Source organism: Nannospalax galili, unplaced genomic scaffold, assembly GCF_000622305.1.
Source record: "Nannospalax galili isolate Female #2095 unplaced genomic scaffold, S.galili_v1.0 scaffold561, whole genome shotgun sequence".
Taxonomy (NCBI): Eukaryota; Metazoa; Chordata; class Mammalia; order Rodentia; family Spalacidae; genus Nannospalax; species Nannospalax galili.
The window spans coordinates 224,766-245,238 of record NW_008344825.1 but is presented as its reverse complement, the minus strand read 5'-3'; the positions used below and the strand labels follow the sequence as shown (position 1 = coordinate 245,238).

The 20,473-nt window shown below is 41.8% G+C and overlaps 1 protein-coding gene across 11 annotated transcripts in view; it reads right to left on the bottom strand.

The window, feature by feature from the left end:
- Window positions 1-20,473, bottom strand: part of Pxk (PX domain containing serine/threonine kinase like) — a 51,709-nt gene that overhangs the window by 20,677 nt on the left and 10,559 nt on the right. For 10 of the 11 annotated variants that reach the window (XM_029567387.1, XM_029567388.1, XM_029567389.1 and 7 more), the window contains exons 3-12: window positions 19,604-19,790; window positions 13,182-13,259; window positions 12,062-12,135; window positions 11,433-11,507; window positions 8,194-8,298; window positions 7,217-7,318; window positions 4,318-4,479; window positions 3,833-3,950; window positions 2,625-2,703; window positions 373-421 (exon numbers count right to left, since the gene is read on the bottom strand). In XM_029567387.1, coding sequence (XP_029423247.1) covers window positions 373-421; window positions 2,625-2,703; window positions 3,833-3,950; window positions 4,318-4,479; window positions 7,217-7,318; window positions 8,194-8,298; window positions 11,433-11,507; window positions 12,062-12,135; window positions 13,182-13,259; window positions 19,604-19,742 — 981 coding nt within the window. In that variant the 5' untranslated portion in view covers window positions 19,743-19,790. The remainder of the gene's footprint in view (window positions 1-372; window positions 422-2,624; window positions 2,704-3,832; window positions 3,951-4,317; window positions 4,480-7,216; window positions 7,319-8,193; window positions 8,299-11,432; window positions 11,508-12,061; window positions 12,136-13,181; window positions 13,260-19,603; window positions 19,791-20,473) is intronic. The other variant, XM_029567390.1, reaches the window with a different exon arrangement.

Genomic DNA, 20,473 nt, shown 5'->3' with positions numbered 1-20,473 from the left:
TTTTTTTAAATCCATGTATTACAGCAATGTGTAGTTGTGTATGCCTGTAATCCTAGCACTGGGGAACTGGAGGCAAGGAGGATTATGGCAAATTTGAAGTCAGCTGGTCTACACAGCAAGTTCCAAGCCAGCCTGATCCTGGTCTGGCCTGGTCTGTCTCTCTGTCTCAACTCCCCTGAACCCCCCCAGAAAAACAAAACAAATCAACAAAATAACCCATGCACTATAAATTATCAAAACAGTTCCTAATTACAGGATATTTAGATTGCTTCCAAATTTTCCTTATTGTGTACTTTTTTTTGTTGCTTTTAAAAAGTTAATCTTCAAAGCCAATTATGTCACAAACCCCCAAAATTATATAATTTGCTTTACCTTAAACTGTGGCTTTTCAGAAGTTGTTAGTAAAACATCACTGAATAATCTGTTAAGAAAAGAAACAAGTCTGTAAGGCCCTGGGTTCAATCCCCAGTACCACCAAAAAGGAAAACAAAAAACCCAAAAATAGAAACAAAAAAAAAGACCTTTCTTAAACCAGCTGTACTCTCAGAACAGTTTCCCTGAGGTCTCCTTCTTTACAGCACAGACTACAGCCCAATTCACCATTCCAAGTCTATCAACAAAGGCCAAGGTGTTTACAGGCCAATCAGTGTGACTTCAGAACTGTTAGAAGGGAAGGAACTGGGTCAGCTGTACTGGAGACTGTTTCCCCACTGTGGGTAACATAATAGATGAAAAAAAAATTGGTAAATACCACTTGAAAAATATTACAAAGAATATATTTAGTAGATATTTCTAAAAGAATAACTATTTTTTTTTCTTCTTGCCTCAGAAAAGGTGAAATTTATTCTAGAATTCAGTAAATCCAAAATTTTCAAGTAAGCAGAAAGGAATTGTCATGATTAGAATCTAAAAGTCATTTCTTCTGAGAGTTTCACATATTTCATTCTAAAAAGCAGCAGCTTCAGGAGCATGCTGGCTCTTCTCTGAAAAGGCAGGCTGTGAAAAATGGCCGCAGGAGCAACCCTGAACTGCTCTGGCTGGAGGGCTGCCTGCACAGTGCCTGAAGGGCTAAGTGAGCTTTCCTTGAATGCTCATCCCAAGAAGAAATGAGTCTCCTTTTCTGTCCTCCTCTTCAAGTCTTGGCCTCCTCTGCTACTCATCTACTGACTCCAAACCTCACGTTTTCATTGACCACAGGTCACACCTCTTCCAGGTGTTCTTGAGGCTTGAAGCCCATGGGGTAAAAAGACTTCGGTGTAGAAAAAAATATTTGGATAGATGTTGTAACCAGGGAAAAGGGAAGAGCTTTGGGGAAGGAAACACAAATGCAAACTCAAGTACATCAGCTTCATACAGGCTGTTTCCCATTTTGACCCAGAAGCCTATATGGAAATTGTGCAGTTTTCCAAACTGGATCTATTTTTCCATATGCACATTGTTATTAGTGGTCATTGGGTTGTAAAAAAGAGCATTAAAATGTCACATCTATGTACAGGGGCTTGTTTTGTCTCCTCATTGGTCGCCCCAGGGTACAGACCATGCCTGGGCTATAGCAGACCCTTTCTAACCACATAGGAAGAATGAATGAAGAGCCTAAAGTTATCCACATCCTCTGACTTCACACTGTCCCCGTCTTGTTTGCCAGTTACTATTTCCCAAGTACCTCTGCTACACAACAAGCTGGTACAGACAAAGCACAGGGTTCAGGAAACTTCTCACAGGGATGAAGAAACTTGCCCAAGGTCTCCCAGAGGGAAGAAACAAAGCTGAGATCCATTCACAGGCCTGACTCCAGATACACCCTCCTTAACCATTCAGCTACCTCTCCATGAAAGATTAGAGAAAGTACCTAAGCCAGGCCTGGTGGCACACACCTTTGATCCCCGAACTCGGGAGGCAGAGGTAGGCAGATCGGATCTCTGTGAGTTCCTGCACTCAGGAGGCAGAGGCAGGCGGATCTCTGTGAGTTCAAGGCCAGCCTGGTATACACAGTGAGTTCCAGAACAGCTGGGGCTACAGGGAGACCCTGTCTCAAAAAGACCAAAAAAAAAAAAAGTAGAGAAAGTACCTAAAAGAAAAGCCCTAAGCACTAGAGCAATGGTCTCAACTCCTCCCAACTCCATTGACAGGAGGACTTCTGAGCAAAAAGCCCAGGACAGAGTTTGGTACATGCTATGGGTTTAATAGCTAGTGCTCAGGGAACAAGTGAAAGCACGGGAGCCCCAAAACACAGGGCTTCCTCATACAGGGCAGGCCAACCAAGGCCAGACACTTGCCAACCACCTAGAGCTGGGGGCCAGGTGGTAGTTGGAGCAGGGTCAGCAGAGAGAGGTGCTGGGAGGGCCTCCTTCCATACTTCTTAAGAATTTCACATACAAACACAAAAAATGCTAACATTGATGGGACACACATGGAAAGGACACTGGCATCCCAAGACAGCAAATGGACTAAGCAGAGAGGTCACAAGGAAAGGATCATGGCGTCACACTCTAAGTGACTGACAGCAAGCTGATCACTTCAGCTCTGCAGGGACCACACTTTACTAGGTACCAAGCCCTGGAGCAAAGTGGTCCAAGGTTCAACACAGTTTCCAAGATTACAACCAATGCATATGATTGACTTACGGCATCTGTAAGAGCCGGGAGACGGTAGGCATGCCATTTTTACAGGCTTCACAAGACAGCGTAGACTCCAACACGGCCACTTGAAATGAACAGATACACATTTTAGTTCCACAGACACTCTGGCAGATCCACTTGGTGATGAAAAGTTTGACACCACTTTGCAACAACTGTCTGCAGGCTGATCAGGACAGTGTCAAAACTCTTCACATACAGACAGATGGCATACATGGGGGAGGGGGACTGCTGGCAATGCTGGTGTTACCAACGACTCAAAAGAAATGCTTCAGAAACCACATGCTGACAGACAGCTAAGTATATTTCAAGGATAAATGGAGGAAGGTGTCAAGGTACCATTCATAAAATTATTCTCTTTAGAGAAAGAAGCAAACATTACACAGAAGCAAAATTCTGAATTTGACTTTGCTGCTTGCCTGCTTTTAATGGAACCCAGCACACAAAGTGCCCAGCTGTTGATACCTCATCATCTAACACCTTGGATGCTATGAATGAGCAGCCAGATTCTCCCACCCACAGATTTAGTCTCAGCTGTTCAAATCAGCACTAAACAGTTCCAGGGTCTGTTCTCTTGAACTGCCACAGTTGGCACAGGGAAACTTGGTGGAGTGCTTATTTACATATTCCAAGCAGAGTGTTCCTCAAACTACCCAGCCCTCCTCTCTTCTCCAGCCTTGAGCTTTGAGCTGGTTGTGGAGAGGATGGGAAGGTCTTGGGATGAGTCCACTTTGGTCCCTATGCTTCCACCTGTCCTTTGGTCCTCCTTAGCCTAGAAGAGCTGCTGGATCCCATTTGTCTGGGTGTCTGGAGACCTGGCTGGGCCTGCTAGACCCTTATCTTCCAGGCTTCCATCCATGGCTCTTGAGTTCCTTCCAAGTCCTACTTCAGCCTTGATCTGACCCCTGACACCTGCCTGGCTCCTCAAGTCTGGCTTTACTTCTGCTTCTGCTTTAAAATTCAAGTTGCCCATAGCTCCCTTTATATCCTTCTGATTCTAGAATAATGTACTTTCCAGAATGTTCCCCAAACATTTCAGACAGCTCAACAAACAGACAAGCCATCTGAATGTTCACTGATGTGTGCTTCTGGCTGTAGAGGACAACTTCCTCTGGATCCTTCTTGGACTCTGGAAAGGAGTGAGTAGCTCTGTAGACTATCAGGACCCAGAAGACCCCTCCAAGACCTGTACTGACCCACAGACATGGATGGTGCAGGAGGAAAGGAGTCCACAGGCACTGAGTCTGGAGGTCGTCCATAAGTCATTTCATACAGTAAGTGGCCAAAGCAGTGGACATCTACACTTTCCAAAGTCTGCAGAAGAAAGAGCAGTGCCAAGTTCAACCTTCAGTTTGGCTTTGTGACCCTCACTGCTCCTACCTAAGCTTCTGCTTAGGAACAAGGCTCAGAGGCAGACCCATTTCCAATGCAACACCAAAGCCTTTTAAAAAACTCACAAGGCACTGTTCTGGCTTGGGTTGTGGTGCATTTTCAATCAATGATTCTATTCCCTTCCTTGTCCACCCATTATTTCAGTTTAGCCTCTTGAAGATCCAGCAATATTCCATAAGTGAAATAGGGTCAAAGGCAAGGTACACGCCAACTGTATTTTTCACTGCTTACCACATGGGTAATTTATACCTAAAAATGAATCTTCTGCTTCATGACTGCCACGACTTACATTAATTTTCCTGAATTGTGTGAAGTAGGATCGGTAGAAGGAAGGAAGACCCAATAAGGAATTCTCAAGATCTAGCAGCCGGCAAGTGTCCCCATCTAGCATCACATTAGCAGCATGAACATGGCCGTAAGGGAATCCCTTGTCATGGAGAAATTTTAGTACCTATTGAAAAATACGTGTAGGTTACATTGTTTCCCCAACTCATTCACATATAAGATAGGTTTAACTCATGTTTCGGGGCCAGAGAGATGACTCAGAAGGTAAAAGGCCCTTGCCATCAAGCCTGATGACCTGAGTTCAACCCCTGAGATCCACATGGTAGAAAGAAAGCACTGACTCACAAACCTGTCTTCTGACCACAAATGCACTGTGGCATGCACACACTTACATACATACACAGACACACAAATAAATAAATATTTTAAAAAGAGGAAAAAAACCATTTTGGCTGGGAGTGTAGCTCAGTAGTTGCATGCACTAAAGAGATTCCTGAAGAAAAATGTCACCTCCATCCATTGCTTTGGAGAAGGGGAGTGATTGATATGGAATGCTCCCAGCTGTGAGCCTGTCAGACACAACAGGAAGTTCCCTCTTTTCCCAAGCAACAGAAAAGCAGCTTGGAGAGAATAGCTCTGGTGCCAAAAGGCTCTGCTTGAAGAGCTTTCTGATCCCAGCAGGCAGCTCTCTTTCAAGGCAGTCCTGATCCACCTACATGGATGCGGAAAGCTATGACATCAGTGTTTCTGCTAGTCGCTTAGGGAAAGAGGTTAATTAAGTTGAAAACATCTCTAATTCAATCTCTGCTTGGAACATATTTGGCTGTTCACTAATTAAGAAAAACACAAAACAGGTTCCCACAAAAATAAGCAAACTTTTCAGCTGCCATTTAGATAAATAATAGCTCACTCAGCAACAGGGATTCCTTGATGATGCCCCTACAAAGACCTGGAGAACTAGGGCAGTGGCAGCTGAGGGGTGCCCAGGCCAATCCAGTGAAGACTGGAAAGTCATAACTTCTTCCAATTGCTACCTTTAAAAAAATCTCATTCTTAAAAAAAAAAAAAAAAATTATTCTTTTTATAATGTACAAAATGTATTATAGTACTACAAATGTGTAAATTTATAGTTAAGTATATATAAAATGGGAAGGGGCTGAGGAGATGACTCAACTGGGAAAGTACCTGCTGTACATGCATGAGGAAATGATTTTAGGTGCCCAGCACTCATGCAAAAGCTGGGCACAGGTATAGAGGTAGGGCTTGCATCTGTACCCCCAGTGCTGGGGGAGGAGGAGGAGACAGCTGGATCCCCAGAGCTTATGACCAACCAGCCTAGCCAAATGGTGAGCTCCAGTTTCGGTGAGAGACCTTGTCTCAAAAAATAAGATGAAGAGCAGCAGAGGGTGACACTTGACATTGACCTCAGTCCTCCACACATGCATGTGCAGGGAGTGTGCACACACACAAACACACATACACTATATAGACATGTATGTATATGCATATATATATAAACATGGGGCTAGGGTTATGCTGAAGTCTTTATCGACAGGGTTGCACAATCCAAGAAGCCTACAGAATACTCTGTAGACAAGGTGACATGAGCAAAGCTGGCACTCTCTCCTCCCTCTCCCTCCCCCCAACCCCCCACTACTCAGGATCACTTGGTACCTTGTGATACTAAGCACACACTATACTGCTGAGCTCTATCTCCAGTCCCAATGGGACAGGCTTTCATTGCTTGTTATACTTCTGTAAAGAAGCCATATGGGTATATATACGACATTAAAAAATATTGGGAGGCTGGAGAGATGGCTCAATGGTTAAAAGTACTGGCTGCTCTTGAGCAAGAGGACCTAGTTCGATTCCCAGCACCCAATGGTAGCTGACAACCATCTATAACTCTAGTTTCAGGGAATCTAAGACCCTCTTCTGACCTCTGAGGGCACTGCATAACATGGTGCACTTATGTGCATGCAGGTAATATACTCATACACATAAAATAAAAATAATTAAAAATACTGGGCTGGCCGGGTATGGTGGTACACGCCTTTAATCCCAGCACTTAGGAGGCAGAGGCAGGCAGATCTTTGTGAGTTTGAGGCCAACCTGATCTACATAGTGAGTTCCAGGACAGCTGGAGCTATAAGCAGACCCTGTCTCAAAAAGACAAAAAAATAAATAAATAAATAAAAATACTGGTCTGATGAGATGCTCAATGAGCACTTGCCACACATGCCTGACAATCTATTGAAATCTGATCCCCAGAATCCACATAAAGCTTAAAGGTAGAAAGTGAGAACCAACTCCACAAAGTTATCCTCTGTGCTCCACATGCACACCATGGCACACAATAAAGTAAAAAACAAAAAATTTGGCATAAACAGCATCCAAAAACACAAAAGATGGTATCCACATAGTAAAATTCTTAAGTCAGACACCAAATTCCAACAGCTAATGCTTTTGGAATTTTATAGATCTAAATTACTGTTACCTTCATCTCAAATATTTGCTTGTTGGGACAAAATATAACAATGCTATCAATTTACAGATAATCAGACAATGTCTATAATTTAATATTGCCTAAGAACTTTCCCATAAGAAAAATGTCATTCTAGAGGCTGGATAGATGGCTCAGTGGCTCAGAGTGCTTGCTGTTCTTCTAGAGGACCTGAGTTCAGTCCCCAGCACCCATGTTGGGTGGCTCACAACTGCCTGTAACTCCAGCTCCAAGGGATTTGATGTCCTCTTCTGTTCTCCACAGGTACCCATACACATGTGGCAGACACACAGACATACACACACATAAATTTAAAAACATTCTTAAATATAAATCTTAAAAAAAATAGTTTCTGGATGAAACACCAGTTCAACTTAAAAAGAAATCAAATACCTCTTACCTCTAATATCTGCCGTCCATATGTTTTTATTTGCTGAAGTTCTAAGCCCTGAATTTTCTTAGGGTTGCAGTATTTCTTCAGGAATGGGTCCTTTGGTTTTGCCTTTAGAAAAGAACCAAGAAAACATAAGTAGCAGAGGAGCCAGTATCTACATCTGGGCTTCCTGAAAAGACAAGACTTCAGAGAATGGGGGTACGAGATACCACCAACTCACCAGATGTGGGGTTTTTAGGTTTTTTCCTCCCTCCCCAGGCCTCTCTCCCAACCCTAGTTTTTAGTTTTTTTTAGAAAGGCCTCCCTATAGCCCCAGCTGACCTGAAACTCACTACTCGGACCAGACTATACTCAATCTCACAGAGATCCACCTGCCTCTGCCTCCTCAGTGCTGGGATTAGAGGTGTATGCCACCACATCCAGCTCTGATGTGGGTTTTTTTAATCCAAAAGTCTGTAGTTGGGAAAAAGAGGCTGATCCAGACACTGTTCCTTCCTATGGACTACAAGTCTGGTCTTAACCTTGGCAGTTCTCCAAAGCCTGTTAGAATTCTGTTAGAATACTGTTAGAATTCTCCAAATGCTGCTTTGTTAAATGCAAGACACTAACCTTAAAACTCACTAAAAGAGACGCCCATAATGTAATGGAAGTTTTCGTTAAATGGTCTATCCTCCCTCATGAAGAAAGAAATGGTCTTTAACCAAACTAGGAAGAATTTTTCCAAGTTAAATTGAAATTTCTGTTTTTATGTTTTGATTTTTTTACAGTTTCACTATGTAGTTCAGGCTGGCCTGAAGTTTGCAATCCTGCTGCTCCAGCCTCCTGAGAATTGGGATTTCAGGTGTGCACTGCCACGCTTAAAATAAAAAACTAAAATTAAATTCTTAGGGCCTAGCTTCTGGAATTTTGATATCAAGTATCAGTAATGGGTTCTAAAGGAACTCAAGAACTTTATAGCCATGAATTTGATTCATAAGTAATACCTTGTAGATCAGATCCTTCAAAGTTCCTTTTTCATTAAACGTCCTAATCAGCAATGCTGAGGATTCATTAGCTGTGGCAAAGGTAACCCGATAGATGTAAGGGTGCTGCCAAAACAAAGAAGAAATTCAGGTTGGTTCACATGAGCACCTAGGTCCTTTTAGGTTCATGACCTGGTTACAAAGAATCAAGCCTCGTGTTGGTTTAGTTGCATACAAACATGACATTGCCTGAACACAGGCTATTTTTAAGTTATTTGATGATCCACTAGTTCCTCCCCCTTCAGGTGGGAGAAGGGACATAAAGATTAATGGCAAAAGGAGGTGGCACCATGACATGGTAAACTCCACATGGAAAGCCTCTGCTTTAGTTGAGGCAAAACTGTGTTGTCAGGGAGGAAAGGGCTGAGTTCTGGGAATAATGTTCTAATGTTCTGCCTCTGAAAACCGATAAGGAACAGAGCTAAGTCACAGAGCAGACAAGTGGAAGACCAGGCCAAAAATGTCTTTGAGCAAAGCTCTGCCTGGTATTCTGCACTGCTGTTTGGGTACCAACCCAGGAACATGTAAGTCAGGAAACAAGTCAGAGCATCCCCAGCCTTTTCCAGAAGCAGTTAGCATGAACTGTCCTATCCATTTTCAGAAGTCTGCAGTACAATGATTCATAGTGTCCTCTTCAGACAAGGACCCTAACATCAAGCAGGGTGGGAAAAGATAGTTTTTGATGACCAAAAGGAAAGTCTTTCTGTAACCTGAAACTTTGATACATGGATAAACTTGCTCCAGACAACTAATAGCACCCATTAGCTCAAAGGCGAGCCATGAAAATTTAAATTCACTGCTGTGGGGGGCTGGAGAGACCGTTCAGTGGTTAAGAACACTGGCTGCTCTTGAAGAGTATGCTGGATAGCTTTAGTTTGTCAACTTGACACACCTGAGTAGAGGGATTCTCAACTGAAGAATTTCCTCCTCCCATTGTGTATTGTGCCACCCCTGGGCAGGTTGTCCTGTGTTGTTTAAGAAAGCCGGCTGAGCATGGGCCAGAGGACCAAGCCAGTAAGCAGTGCTCCTCCATGGCCTGAGTGATTCAGCTCTTGCCTCCAGGTTCCTGCCCTGAGTTCCTACCTTGGACTCCTGCAGTGATGAACTATGACCCAGGAGATATAAGTCAAATAAACTCTTTCCTCCCCAAATTGGCATTGGCCAGTATTTTGTCACAGCAACTGAAAGCAAACTGGAACATAAAGGACCCAGGTTTGATTCCCAGGAACACAGAGGACCCAGGTTTGATTCCCAGAACCCACACGGCGACTAACAGCTGGCCTGGAACTTACTATATAGACCAGGCTGGCCTCGAACTCACAGAGATCCGCCTGCCTTTGCCTCCCAAGTGCTAGGATTAAAGGCATGCACCACCACACCCAGCTATCTTTCTTATTTTTTAAAACTACATTCATTAAAAGAAATTTATAGCCAGGGGTGGTGGTGCACACCTTTAATCCCAGCACTTGAGAGGCAAAGGCAGGTGAATGTCTGTGAGTTCAAGGCCAGCCTGGTCTACATAGTGAGTTCCAGGCCAGCTGGGGCTACAGGGAGATCCTGCCTCAAAAAGACCAAAAAAAAAAAAAAAATTTACAACTGGGTGTTAGCAGATCTGGTGAGATTCGGGCCTATAATACCAGCAGTTGGGAGGCAAAGGCAAGAAAATTACAAGTTCAAGACCTGCCTAGGTCATCAAGTGACTTCAAAGCCAACCTGGGCAACTTAGTGAGACTCTATCTTAAAAGCTAAATAAAGAGTTGGGCATCTAACTCAGTGGTGAACACTTGCATAATACAAGACCCTAGGTTCAATCCCAAGTACCTTCAACAACAACAAAAACCTGGGTGTTACTAAATGGACTCAGAACATTTGTGTGTGTGTGTGTGTGTGTGTGTGTGTGTGTGTGTATTCATAAATATATGTATGTATATATAGAAATAATAACCAAATGAGGACAGAAAATTGAGAGGGAGAAGGGGAATATGGGAGGAGTTGGAGGGAAGACAGGGAGGGGAAGAAATGATACAAAACTCATGCATGAAATTCTCAAAAGAAATTTTTTTAAATCTGAGTGCAGGGCTGGGCGTGGTGGCACAAACCTTTAGTCCCAGCACTCGGGAGGCAGAGGCAAGCGGATCTCTGTGAGTTCAAGGCCAGTCTGGTCTACATAGTGAGTTCCAGGACAACTGGGGCTATAGGGAGACCCTGTCTCAAAAAGACCAAAAAAAAAAAAAAAAAAAAAAAAAATCTGAGTGCTGACAGTTTGTCATACAACCAATCAAATTCATACAATCAAATTCAAGGCCACAGCATTTTTCTTGGACATAAATCATACCTAATTAAAACTTGGCTTCAATACTTTAAGAAGATACTTTAGAACTTTCCTTAGACCTTATTAAATACAGTGGAACACTTAGGTGATTTCAGTATATTTTGAGCTACAAACTTTTAAACAGCAACCACAAATGTGTAAAATTATTTCTATCCATTTTTTAATGAAAATGAAGTAAAATGATTTCACTTAAAAAAAAAAAAGAAGATACTTTATCATCAAAAGTGAACTTCAGAATAACCATGCTCAACCAGGTGTAGACAACTCTAGGTATAGACAACAGTGTCAACATTAACCCAATTTCCAGGCCAGACTTCAGTCCTTGTTGAAGACATTCTGCACTATTTTTGATTTATCCATGTGGTTTCTTCTCTCTTTTGATGAGAACTCTATATTAGCATAAATAAAGCACATTCCCCTAAGGGCCAGCTAGTTAATCCATGACAGAAGCAGCTCAGACAGAAAAGTGGTTATTTTGCCATCCCTTCACCTGGATTATCTAGAGCCTCAGTAGTTAAGTCTTCTTGGGCTAGAAAGAGACCTTTGGTTCAACTGATAAAAACATACTCACCAAGAACAAGCGGTTCAGAGAAGCAGCTTTCCCCTACTCTGATATTTGCTTAAAATATGAAGACTATATTTAAATTACTGAGATCAATGAGCTATGCAGATGTCACCAACATTGGTTTAAATGGCTTCTGATCTATGTGATGCAGTCCTGCAAACTTCTAGTCTGAACTGAAAGCCACTGTACCTTTCCATCCTCTGGAACCTACAGAGTACTTCTAGCTCTTCTGTACAGGTTCACCATCAAGAAAACATTATGACTCTGATCAGCACTGAGAATAACAGGAGGACTTGTACTTACCAAACAGGAAGGCAGAAGTTTGATTAAACACTGAAAGTCTTTATCTGGCAAGTACTTGTCTGGGCCAAGATCAGCCTGAAAATATGGGAGGAAATATCAGAGTACTGCTTTGCCCATCTAAAGAAAAATTCCTTCTATCTTTCCCCCTCATTTTATTTGTCCAGATACATGATTATAAATCAAAGATGAAAGCTGTATTAAGTCTTGCTGCTTCAAAGCCTTTTCTGGAGAGGTAGTATATAAACATTATATCAGAATTTGACTCCTAGTTCATCCAATTCCACTAACCAATGCCACTTGAACTCCCAAAGTAGAAAAGACAAGGTAATGCCCAAGTATTTCCTTTGGAGGGAAACTTCAAAACTGTCAGTCTTAAAGAAATTCCAGGGAACCATTTTAAGTCGTTTCTGTTTCTTTCTGAATGTTTACCACTTGAGAAAATATACTTACATCTTTTAAACCAAATGCATAGTCTAGGACATAAAATGATTCTCCTTTGATGTGGGACTGAGGAAGCCCTTATATCATCACTTAAGATCACAGTGCAATTTTGTAATTCTCTTATTAAACTGCTTTCTTAAACCTATCTAAATTTCCTGGAATAAATTGAAGCAAAAGAATTAGCTTACCCAGCTCAACACTAGCCGTTCTTTTGGTTGGTTTTTAATCTTCATCAGGAAATATTTCTTCCTTATCCTCCAACCTGCCACAGAAGCAGAAATATGTTTATAGCTGCATAATTTTTTACAACAACTGGTATAAGTTTTATTGCTAAGTAGTTAATAAAAATTATATTTGGCAAACTCAGCCACAGCTAAAGGCACCAACCATTTAATAATGTTTACATGGAAAGACTATACTACAAAACAATAAATAAAGAAGTTACTACAGTCATGAAAAAACTAGGAAAATACCATTTCAATCTAGATTTATTGAAAAACATCCATGAAAAATGAATGGAGGGGCTGGAGAGATGCTCAGCAGTTAAGAGCACTGGCTGCTCTTGCAAAGGACAGGATTTGGTTCCCAGCACCCATGTAGTGGCTAACAACCATCTGTAACTCCAGTTCCAAGGGATCTGATGGCCTCTTCTAGCCTCTATGGCCACACATGTGGTGCACTTATGTACACATAGGCAAAACACTCATACATGTAAAATAAAAAGAAATAAATCCCACCCCAAACAAAGAATGAATGGTGGTCCTGAAAGTTACCACCATCCTAGTCCTCTGATGATGTTTTAACCACCGCCAGCCTGGTCTACATAGTGAATTCCAAGCCAGCTGGAGCTACAGGGAGACACTGTCTCAAAAATCAAAACAAAACAAACAAACAAACAAACAAAAAACAAAAAAGAAAAGTTAAGAGTATCTTCAAGCAGTAGGGAGGTTAAAAAAAAAAAAAATGAAGTCACCAGAATTAAAGAGCTTTCTTGGGATACGTATCAGCAAGCCTAAGAATCCAGTTCTGTGAGGCTGCAGAGATGGCTCAGTGGTTAAGAGCACTGACTGCTCTTGCAGAGGACCCAGGTTCAATTCCCAGCACCCACACTGTGGCTAACAACCATCCATAACTCCAGTTCCAGGGGATCTGACACCTTCTTCTGAACTCTGTGGGCATTGCACAACATGGGCGCACTTGCATACATGCAGGCAATACACTCAAACACATGAAACAAAAATAAATAAAATTTTTAAAGAATCCAGTTCTCTGACCTGTCTTAACAGAATAAACACACCAGCTTCTCACCTATGTCTTTCAACGGTTCTACCACTTCCCACTTTGGTTCTGATCGGAAGAACATGGAAACCTGTTGTAAGGCAATCTCTGCAATGATATTGTAGAAACTCATTAGTCAGTCATAACCCTCATTAGGAAAGGGCTATCTGCTTCACATGTTATTTTTGCAAACAGAGATCATATAGTCTCTGAACTTCTTTAAAACTTCATCACAACAAAGGAAGAACTTTAAAAAATAATGTAGGATTCTAGACTGAACCCAGGAAAAACTGGTGAAAGCTGAATAAAGCCTAAGTTTAAGAGTAATGCACTAATATTACTTTCCTAGTTTTGGTTAAAGTGCCATGGTCATATAAGATGTTAACATTAGAGAAACTGGGTGAGGGATATATATGGAAATTATTAATGCAACTTCTCCACAAAGCTAAAATTAATCTGAAATTAAAAGATTATCAAGGAGCAAAATACAATTATTTATTATGTGAAAGTATACATTTTTTTCAAACTGGAAAATCTAAAGTATGTAAGCATGCCTAAACCAAGAATTTAATCAGAACACAACTGAAACCTAAGATTCAAAACATATTCTAAGGGCAGATTGGAACAACAAGCTCCAAGTGATATTTATTCCATCTTCATTCCTTGTGGAATTATAGCTTTCACAGACAAAGAAGTGATTAGCCTTAAGTACATACTGGAAATAAAAGCCACTGTTTTGGAAAAAAATATTTTTCAACAATAATGCTATTATGGGAAGCCACAGTGTCTGTTTACTGTAAAAAAAAGATTTCATCCTTTTTTGGTGTTCATTTATCATGAAAATGTTTCCCCTTTTTAAGAAGACAATGAGAAGGGGAAGTTTCTTAAATTCATTGTACTAAGAAACTATCAGAATAACTGCTTTTTACATTTCCTGCAAAAAACATCTGTAGGTCACCATTTCCTCTCAATATAGTAAGTAAATGAAGGTATTCAGATCCCCGAGAGCAAATAACATTCTTCTGGAAGATGAAGCATGGTGGACCCTCACCTCTGCCTAGAGTTCATGACATTCCAAGGAGGCTGGGGAGGCATGAGGGAGTCAGCTACAATTCTCTTCATATGTCCAAATAACCTCTCCTGGAATTACTGTGCTGAGAGCTATACCTGAACTCACAGAAGTATACTGTCTCTGCCTCCTGAGTGCTGGGATTAAAGGTGTGAGCCCAGCTCCAAAAAGAAATTATTTTAAGTGAAAATTGTTAATGTCAACTGTAAGAAGATCATGAAAAAAATAATTTCCTACTGTACTACAATGCCATTTTAATAGAGATAATAGGAATTGTTCAAAACTAACGGTGACTCATAATTGCCTACAAAATCATTAATCAGTGATTTACTGCACGCTACTATGTACTGTACACGCTTTAGGAATGAGGAAGTTAGTAGTGAAAAAATAGAGCATGACAGATTTGTTGCTGATAAACTGAGAACTGAGAATTGGAATTTTTTTACCTTGGTGGTCAAAGAATTAAAGAAAGGAAAGTTTTGTTCCTTTGAACTATTATCATCAAATTGCATGGCTACAGGCTTCCAATGTTAATGCTCTTTCTTCTCAGACTCTTGCTACACATTTCAATCCTAAACATCTACTCCTTGGCTTAGAAGCTTTTTCTGGCTCCTCACTTCTTACCAAATCAATACCAAGCTACTAAAGCCAGTGTTCAGCTAGCTCTGGCTTGCCTTTGCTTTCTGGCTTCATGGCCCACAATATTTGGTGCCTGACCTGCCGCAATCTGAGCTCTGCCTCCCACACCTTTTCAAGAGTGGCCTACCCTAGCACTCAGTATTTTCCCTCAGGTCCAGCTAAACCTCTAGGCTGAGCCCAAATGTACTGCTCCCCCACCCATTTCTGCTTCATACATGCCCTGTACTGCATCTGTGCCTTTCATGGAATTACCCGGTGTGTCCAGAATTAGGACTGCTCTCTTCCACTGCACTGTAAACTCTAGATGGAAGGATCCCTTCTAACTTGGGTAAAACCCAGGGCCCTTTGGAAATATTTCTCCTCTATCCCACCCATTCTGAGCTGTTCTTCCTGAAGCACTGAGTCCTGCCTCCAGGCCTACTAATCTCCACTGGCCCCTCAGAAGTTTGCATCACCTCCTCCGAGAAGCCTTTTGCCACCTCCAGTTCTGGATCATCTGCACCTTCCAACCCTCACCCCATCCCTTTTGCCAAGGTACAGCCAGGTTCCCTGTTACCCTGTAACAGGGCAATCTCCCTACATAAATGCCGGGGCACAGGGCAGAGGGAAATAGTCCTTCCCCTTTGATGTATATATAGCACCTGGCACATGTGATAGGTGCTCAAATTAATATTTGATAAACCTGGGTGTGGTGGTGCACGCCTTTAATCCCAGCACTTGGGAGGCAGAGGCAGGTGGATCTTTGTGAGTTTGAGGCCAACCTGGTCTACATAGCGAGTTCCAGGACAGCTGGGACTACAGAGAGACCCTGTCTCAAAAAGACAAAAAAAAAATTTTTTTGATGAAGAATTAAAGATTGAATACGTGGTCAATGGCTGTGGAACCTCTCATCAGAATATGAAGTCCATAAAATGGAAGGCATTTATAAGCCAGGCATTCACACCGTTAATCTCAGGACCCAGGAGGCAGAGGCTGGTGGAGCTCTCTGAGTTCAAGGACAGCGAGGTCTACATAGTAAGACTTTGTCTCAAAAAAGAAACAAAAGAAAGGGAATATACTTGCCTACTATTTATTTCTTCTCTTTTATAAAATTTATTTTTATTATATATTTTTAAATTTCGCTATTTTTTAATACTGATTGACACTTGGGGGGCACTGATAACTGCTCAGTAAGTGCTGGGAAACCAAGGTCAAAGGCAGGAAATGCAAAACCAAGCTCTTAGTCCATCCTGCTGCTCCCCACCCACCTTCTGCAGAGCTAGAGGTACCAGGTCTCTGTCTGTGCACAGCCTTTGAACTCCTAGATCCCAGCCCCACATGGTGGCTCCTCCAGTCCTGTAATGAGGGTCCAGATCTCTGCTGGGTCTTGCTGCAGAGCAGCCTGCAGTCCCTCCAGAACATCCAGACATTCGGTCTTTGTTCTGAATATAATCCTCTACCCTGACCCTCCCTCTTTCTGGCCTAGTAATCAAGGGATTTCTGGGTTTTAGAACCAGAAGTTCAACACTCCTTGAACTGTTGCCCCCACCGCCAACCACTGCCTCTTCTTTCATAGAACCTAGAGCCTGAATATATTTTAACTTCTATAGACTTGATCTTTTGGAGAAAACCAGGAAAAGAAAGGCCCAGCAATCCAGGTTAGGTCTCTAATACAACAGGAGGCAGCTGCTGATGTCCTGGGAAATCCTGGCTGTTTATCCCCTGGGACTCAGGTTGGCAGTAGAGTCCCTCCCAAACAAGACACTCTCACCCCATAAGTCAGAGCAAGACCAGGAAAAGTAGCTGTGCTGATTTTGGCCATCAGTTCAATACTGAATACAAATCTTGCTGAAGTGAAATAGGACAGTAATCACAGACAATTTGGAAGCTAAGAGGCAGGGACCTTATCCACACTGGGACACTCGGCCCTGCTTAGAGAGGTGCAACATGTTAGGGGATGTGCTGAGAGCCCCAGGGAACCATGCTGTGAACCTCAAGAGTGGTTCAGTCAAGCTGGCAGGAGGAGGTGACCTGGGTTTCTCTTTCCTGGCACAACTGGTGAATCAGCCTGGAGGCAAGGCAAGTTCTGATATTTCATTCAAAGGCGGAAATAAATCAGCTCCCCTCACCTACTGTTTCATCTCAGGACTCTGCCCTCTAAATAGTGGCTGGACTCTTGAGCAATTAGATTCTGGTGGGAATTTCTAGTGACCTTCTTATACCCTGGGCACATCTGCTTTGCACTCCTGACCATCAGCCCTGCTGTGGGAGAGGAAAAAGATCAAAGACAATAACAACTAAAGGTGGGGAGTACAATAGAAAGAAAAACGGATCAGACAAACTTCCAGGAACATTTTAAAATGAAAATATCAAGACTACTGTCACAAAAATGTGCAAGGGTAAATAAGTCCTTCCCTCTCTGGGGACCTTAATTGCCTCATGTATAAGATGAAATGGTTGGGGTTGAGGAGATAGATCAGTCAGTAAAATGCTTGCCACACAAGCATGAGAACCCAAGTTTGATTCCCAGCATCCATGTAGAAAGCCAGGAGCCAGCTCATGCCTATAATCCCAGTGCAGGGGAGGGAGAGATAAAAAGATCCCTGCATCTTGCTGAGCAGCCAGCCTAATCAAAATGGCAAGCTTAAAAGAGTGGAGGAAGACACCAGGGACATCGACCTCTGGCTTCCATATGCACTCAAACACATGTACACATTATTTGAACACACACATGGATACACATACAAACACATACACAGACATATAATGAAATGGTCAGTCTTGATACAACAGCCCAAGATGACTTCTAGTGCCCACACTATGTGAATCATCATTCTTCTGGTCCAAGTTCTTTGAAAGCAAGGTGTACATGTGCTTCATGCCGATCCCAGCACTCAGCCTGCCCGTAACAGCATTGTTACGTGTGCACTATACCTTGATGCCTGCCCTCAGGAGAGCATGAGCAGACACTCCCAGGAGATAATGTTGACAGACATAAGCAGGGCTGAGTTAGAGCAACCCAGGTGACCTTCTGGCAATCTGGAGAACAGTCAAGGTGAGACATGGAGAAAGGAAAGGCTCAAAGATGGTGACAGAACTGAAGCTCCTCTGAGTTCCAGACTTATGTGCCAGGTCTTTTAACCAAGAGAGGGAAAAATGAATTCTTTCTAGCTATAGTAAATACAGGTTTGAAATAAACTTTAATTTTCTTGCTTAGATTCTGGAAAAGCATTTTCCTTAGTTCTGCATGATAGTCCCACTAAAAGATGGCAAACATGTTGTAAAGCAAGATTTCTCACACTGCAATGTAGATGCAAATCACCCGATGATCTAGTAAAACTGATCCTGATTCAACAGGTCTGAGATGGGGGTCTCAATTCTGCACTTTGGACAAGCTCCCATGATCCCAATGTCACCTGGTCAGAGAACCACACTGTGAGTATCAAGCCCAAGGGCTGAGGCTTTCAAACTCAGCTGTATAATAGAGTCAGCTAGGGAGCTTCACAAGCTACATGCAAAGAATCTGACAGACATACACACAGCCTGAGAAATAGGATTTCTTAAACCTCCCCCTCAAATGATTCTACTTTACAGAAAAATTTGGTGCCCCCACAACAAGTAGACTTCTCTCAAACAGAATAAAAAGTTTCCACCTACTTACTTGAAAAAAAAAGTTTAGATTTGGGGTTTTCTTTGGGGGGGGGTTGCTTGTTTTGAGCTTTTGAGACAGGGTCTCACTCTAGCATAGGCTGGCCTGGAACTTACAATGTAATTTGAATTGGTGACAATCCTCCTCTCATGTCCTGGGGTTATCGGAGTGAGCCAGGGCTTAAAAACAGTATTTTTAAAGACCCAATTATTGCCGGGTATGATGGCATGCTCCTTTAAATCCCAACACTTGGGAGGCAGAGACAGGCAAATCTCTGTGAGTTCAAGGTCAGCCTGGTCTATACAGTGAGTTCCAGGCCAGCTGGGGCTACAGGGAGACCTTGTGTCAAAAAGATTTAAAACAAAAAAACAAAAAAACAATTCTTTGACAAAATCTATTCCCTTACCAAGGAAATTAACCAGAGTTCCATTCAGAAAGCCTTAAACCATGGCTAAGCTTTGACCACTCGGTTGAATTCTGTTAAGTCAGGTCTATTATGGTTTCTATTGGTCTCTGCTAGGCCACACTAGAGAGTATTAGACATTACATACTTCCTTCAGCTGATATAAGCTTAGGTATTTGATGCTGACTTTGTGTGTAATCAGTATTGGAACAACAGTGCCCTGATTCACAGTAGCTACCTCTGTGCTTTGCACTGCAAGACTCTCAGGGAGCAGATGGAAGACACAGAAAAGTCCTTTCTGAATCACTGCTACATTTAAGGTAAATTTCTACAAAAAAAAAGACATATGATACACTGTAAACACAAAAACAGAGCAGATTGTGATTATTATATATATATATATATAATATATATATTACTGTGGATTATCTGCTCTGTTCTGACAGGGATGACAACAAAGACAGACTGTAAGTACACAGATACAATCATTTCTCCTCCATATTTTTCTGTACAGACATCTCAAACATTCTGGAAGTAAGTTGTGTTCCTCTTATAAATCTATGGACAATTACAACCAGATGAAGCTTTGTAAAGAAATACTACCCTGTTACAAATATGCACATATCCCCATTTGGAAGTAGAGTTTCCCTCATATACATACTCTCCTGCTAAGCTAGGTAACCCACATGACTAATACAGATTCCTTTTCTTACCAGTGTAGTTTGCGGAATAGTTGTTTGGATCTAGAAACTTCTTAACCAGTTCACAATTAGACAAGATGTGATTTGTCATGATAGCATTAAGATAGTTCTGAAGGCCTTTCTGCCTCTCGGCTATGAATTCACGATCCATGTTTCCAATCAATTTTTTGGGTGGAAGAGGTAGACTTAGGCCTGCAATCTGAAAGAAAGAAAAGAAGGAAAAAAGGGAAGAGGAGGGCGTTAAACTCATGTCATCCACAGATAAGATTAATACCAGACCCCTGAATCATCATAGTTCACTAATATAAGATAATGTAGACTTCAAAGATGCATCCTAATTTTGGTGATATTATACATATATAATTGATAAAATTCTATATTAAGCAACTTTGAATTTCTTTCATTTTTACCAAAGTCACCACATATGAACATAACGCCAAGAGCAAATATATTATTGGTGGTCCTGAGGCACTCTACCCTCCACAACTTCTGCTACCAGGTGATATATCCATTCTCTCTCCCTGGACAGCCATATCAGATGAAAATCTGATCATTTGCCATTGGGGAATGCTTATATTGTTGCCTTGATTTTTCACTTACAGGCAGTAATTGTAAATTTTCATTGTGGAAGATGAGGATTAAGTTCTCTTTCAAACTTCTGACCTTAACTCATATACATTCTGTCTCTAGCCTCCCAGTAGGGTTAGATAATTTTAGTGAGTGCATTACCACCTTTACACTACATTCATATTGACTGTGGAACCTTTCTTAGATTCTGGGATGTAAGCTGGGAATCTATGAAATTATCTTCTCCCCTTCTCAGAATTCTGCTTTCTTACATCTGATTAATTTTGAGTTTTCACCTCTGAATTTTCAGCTTAA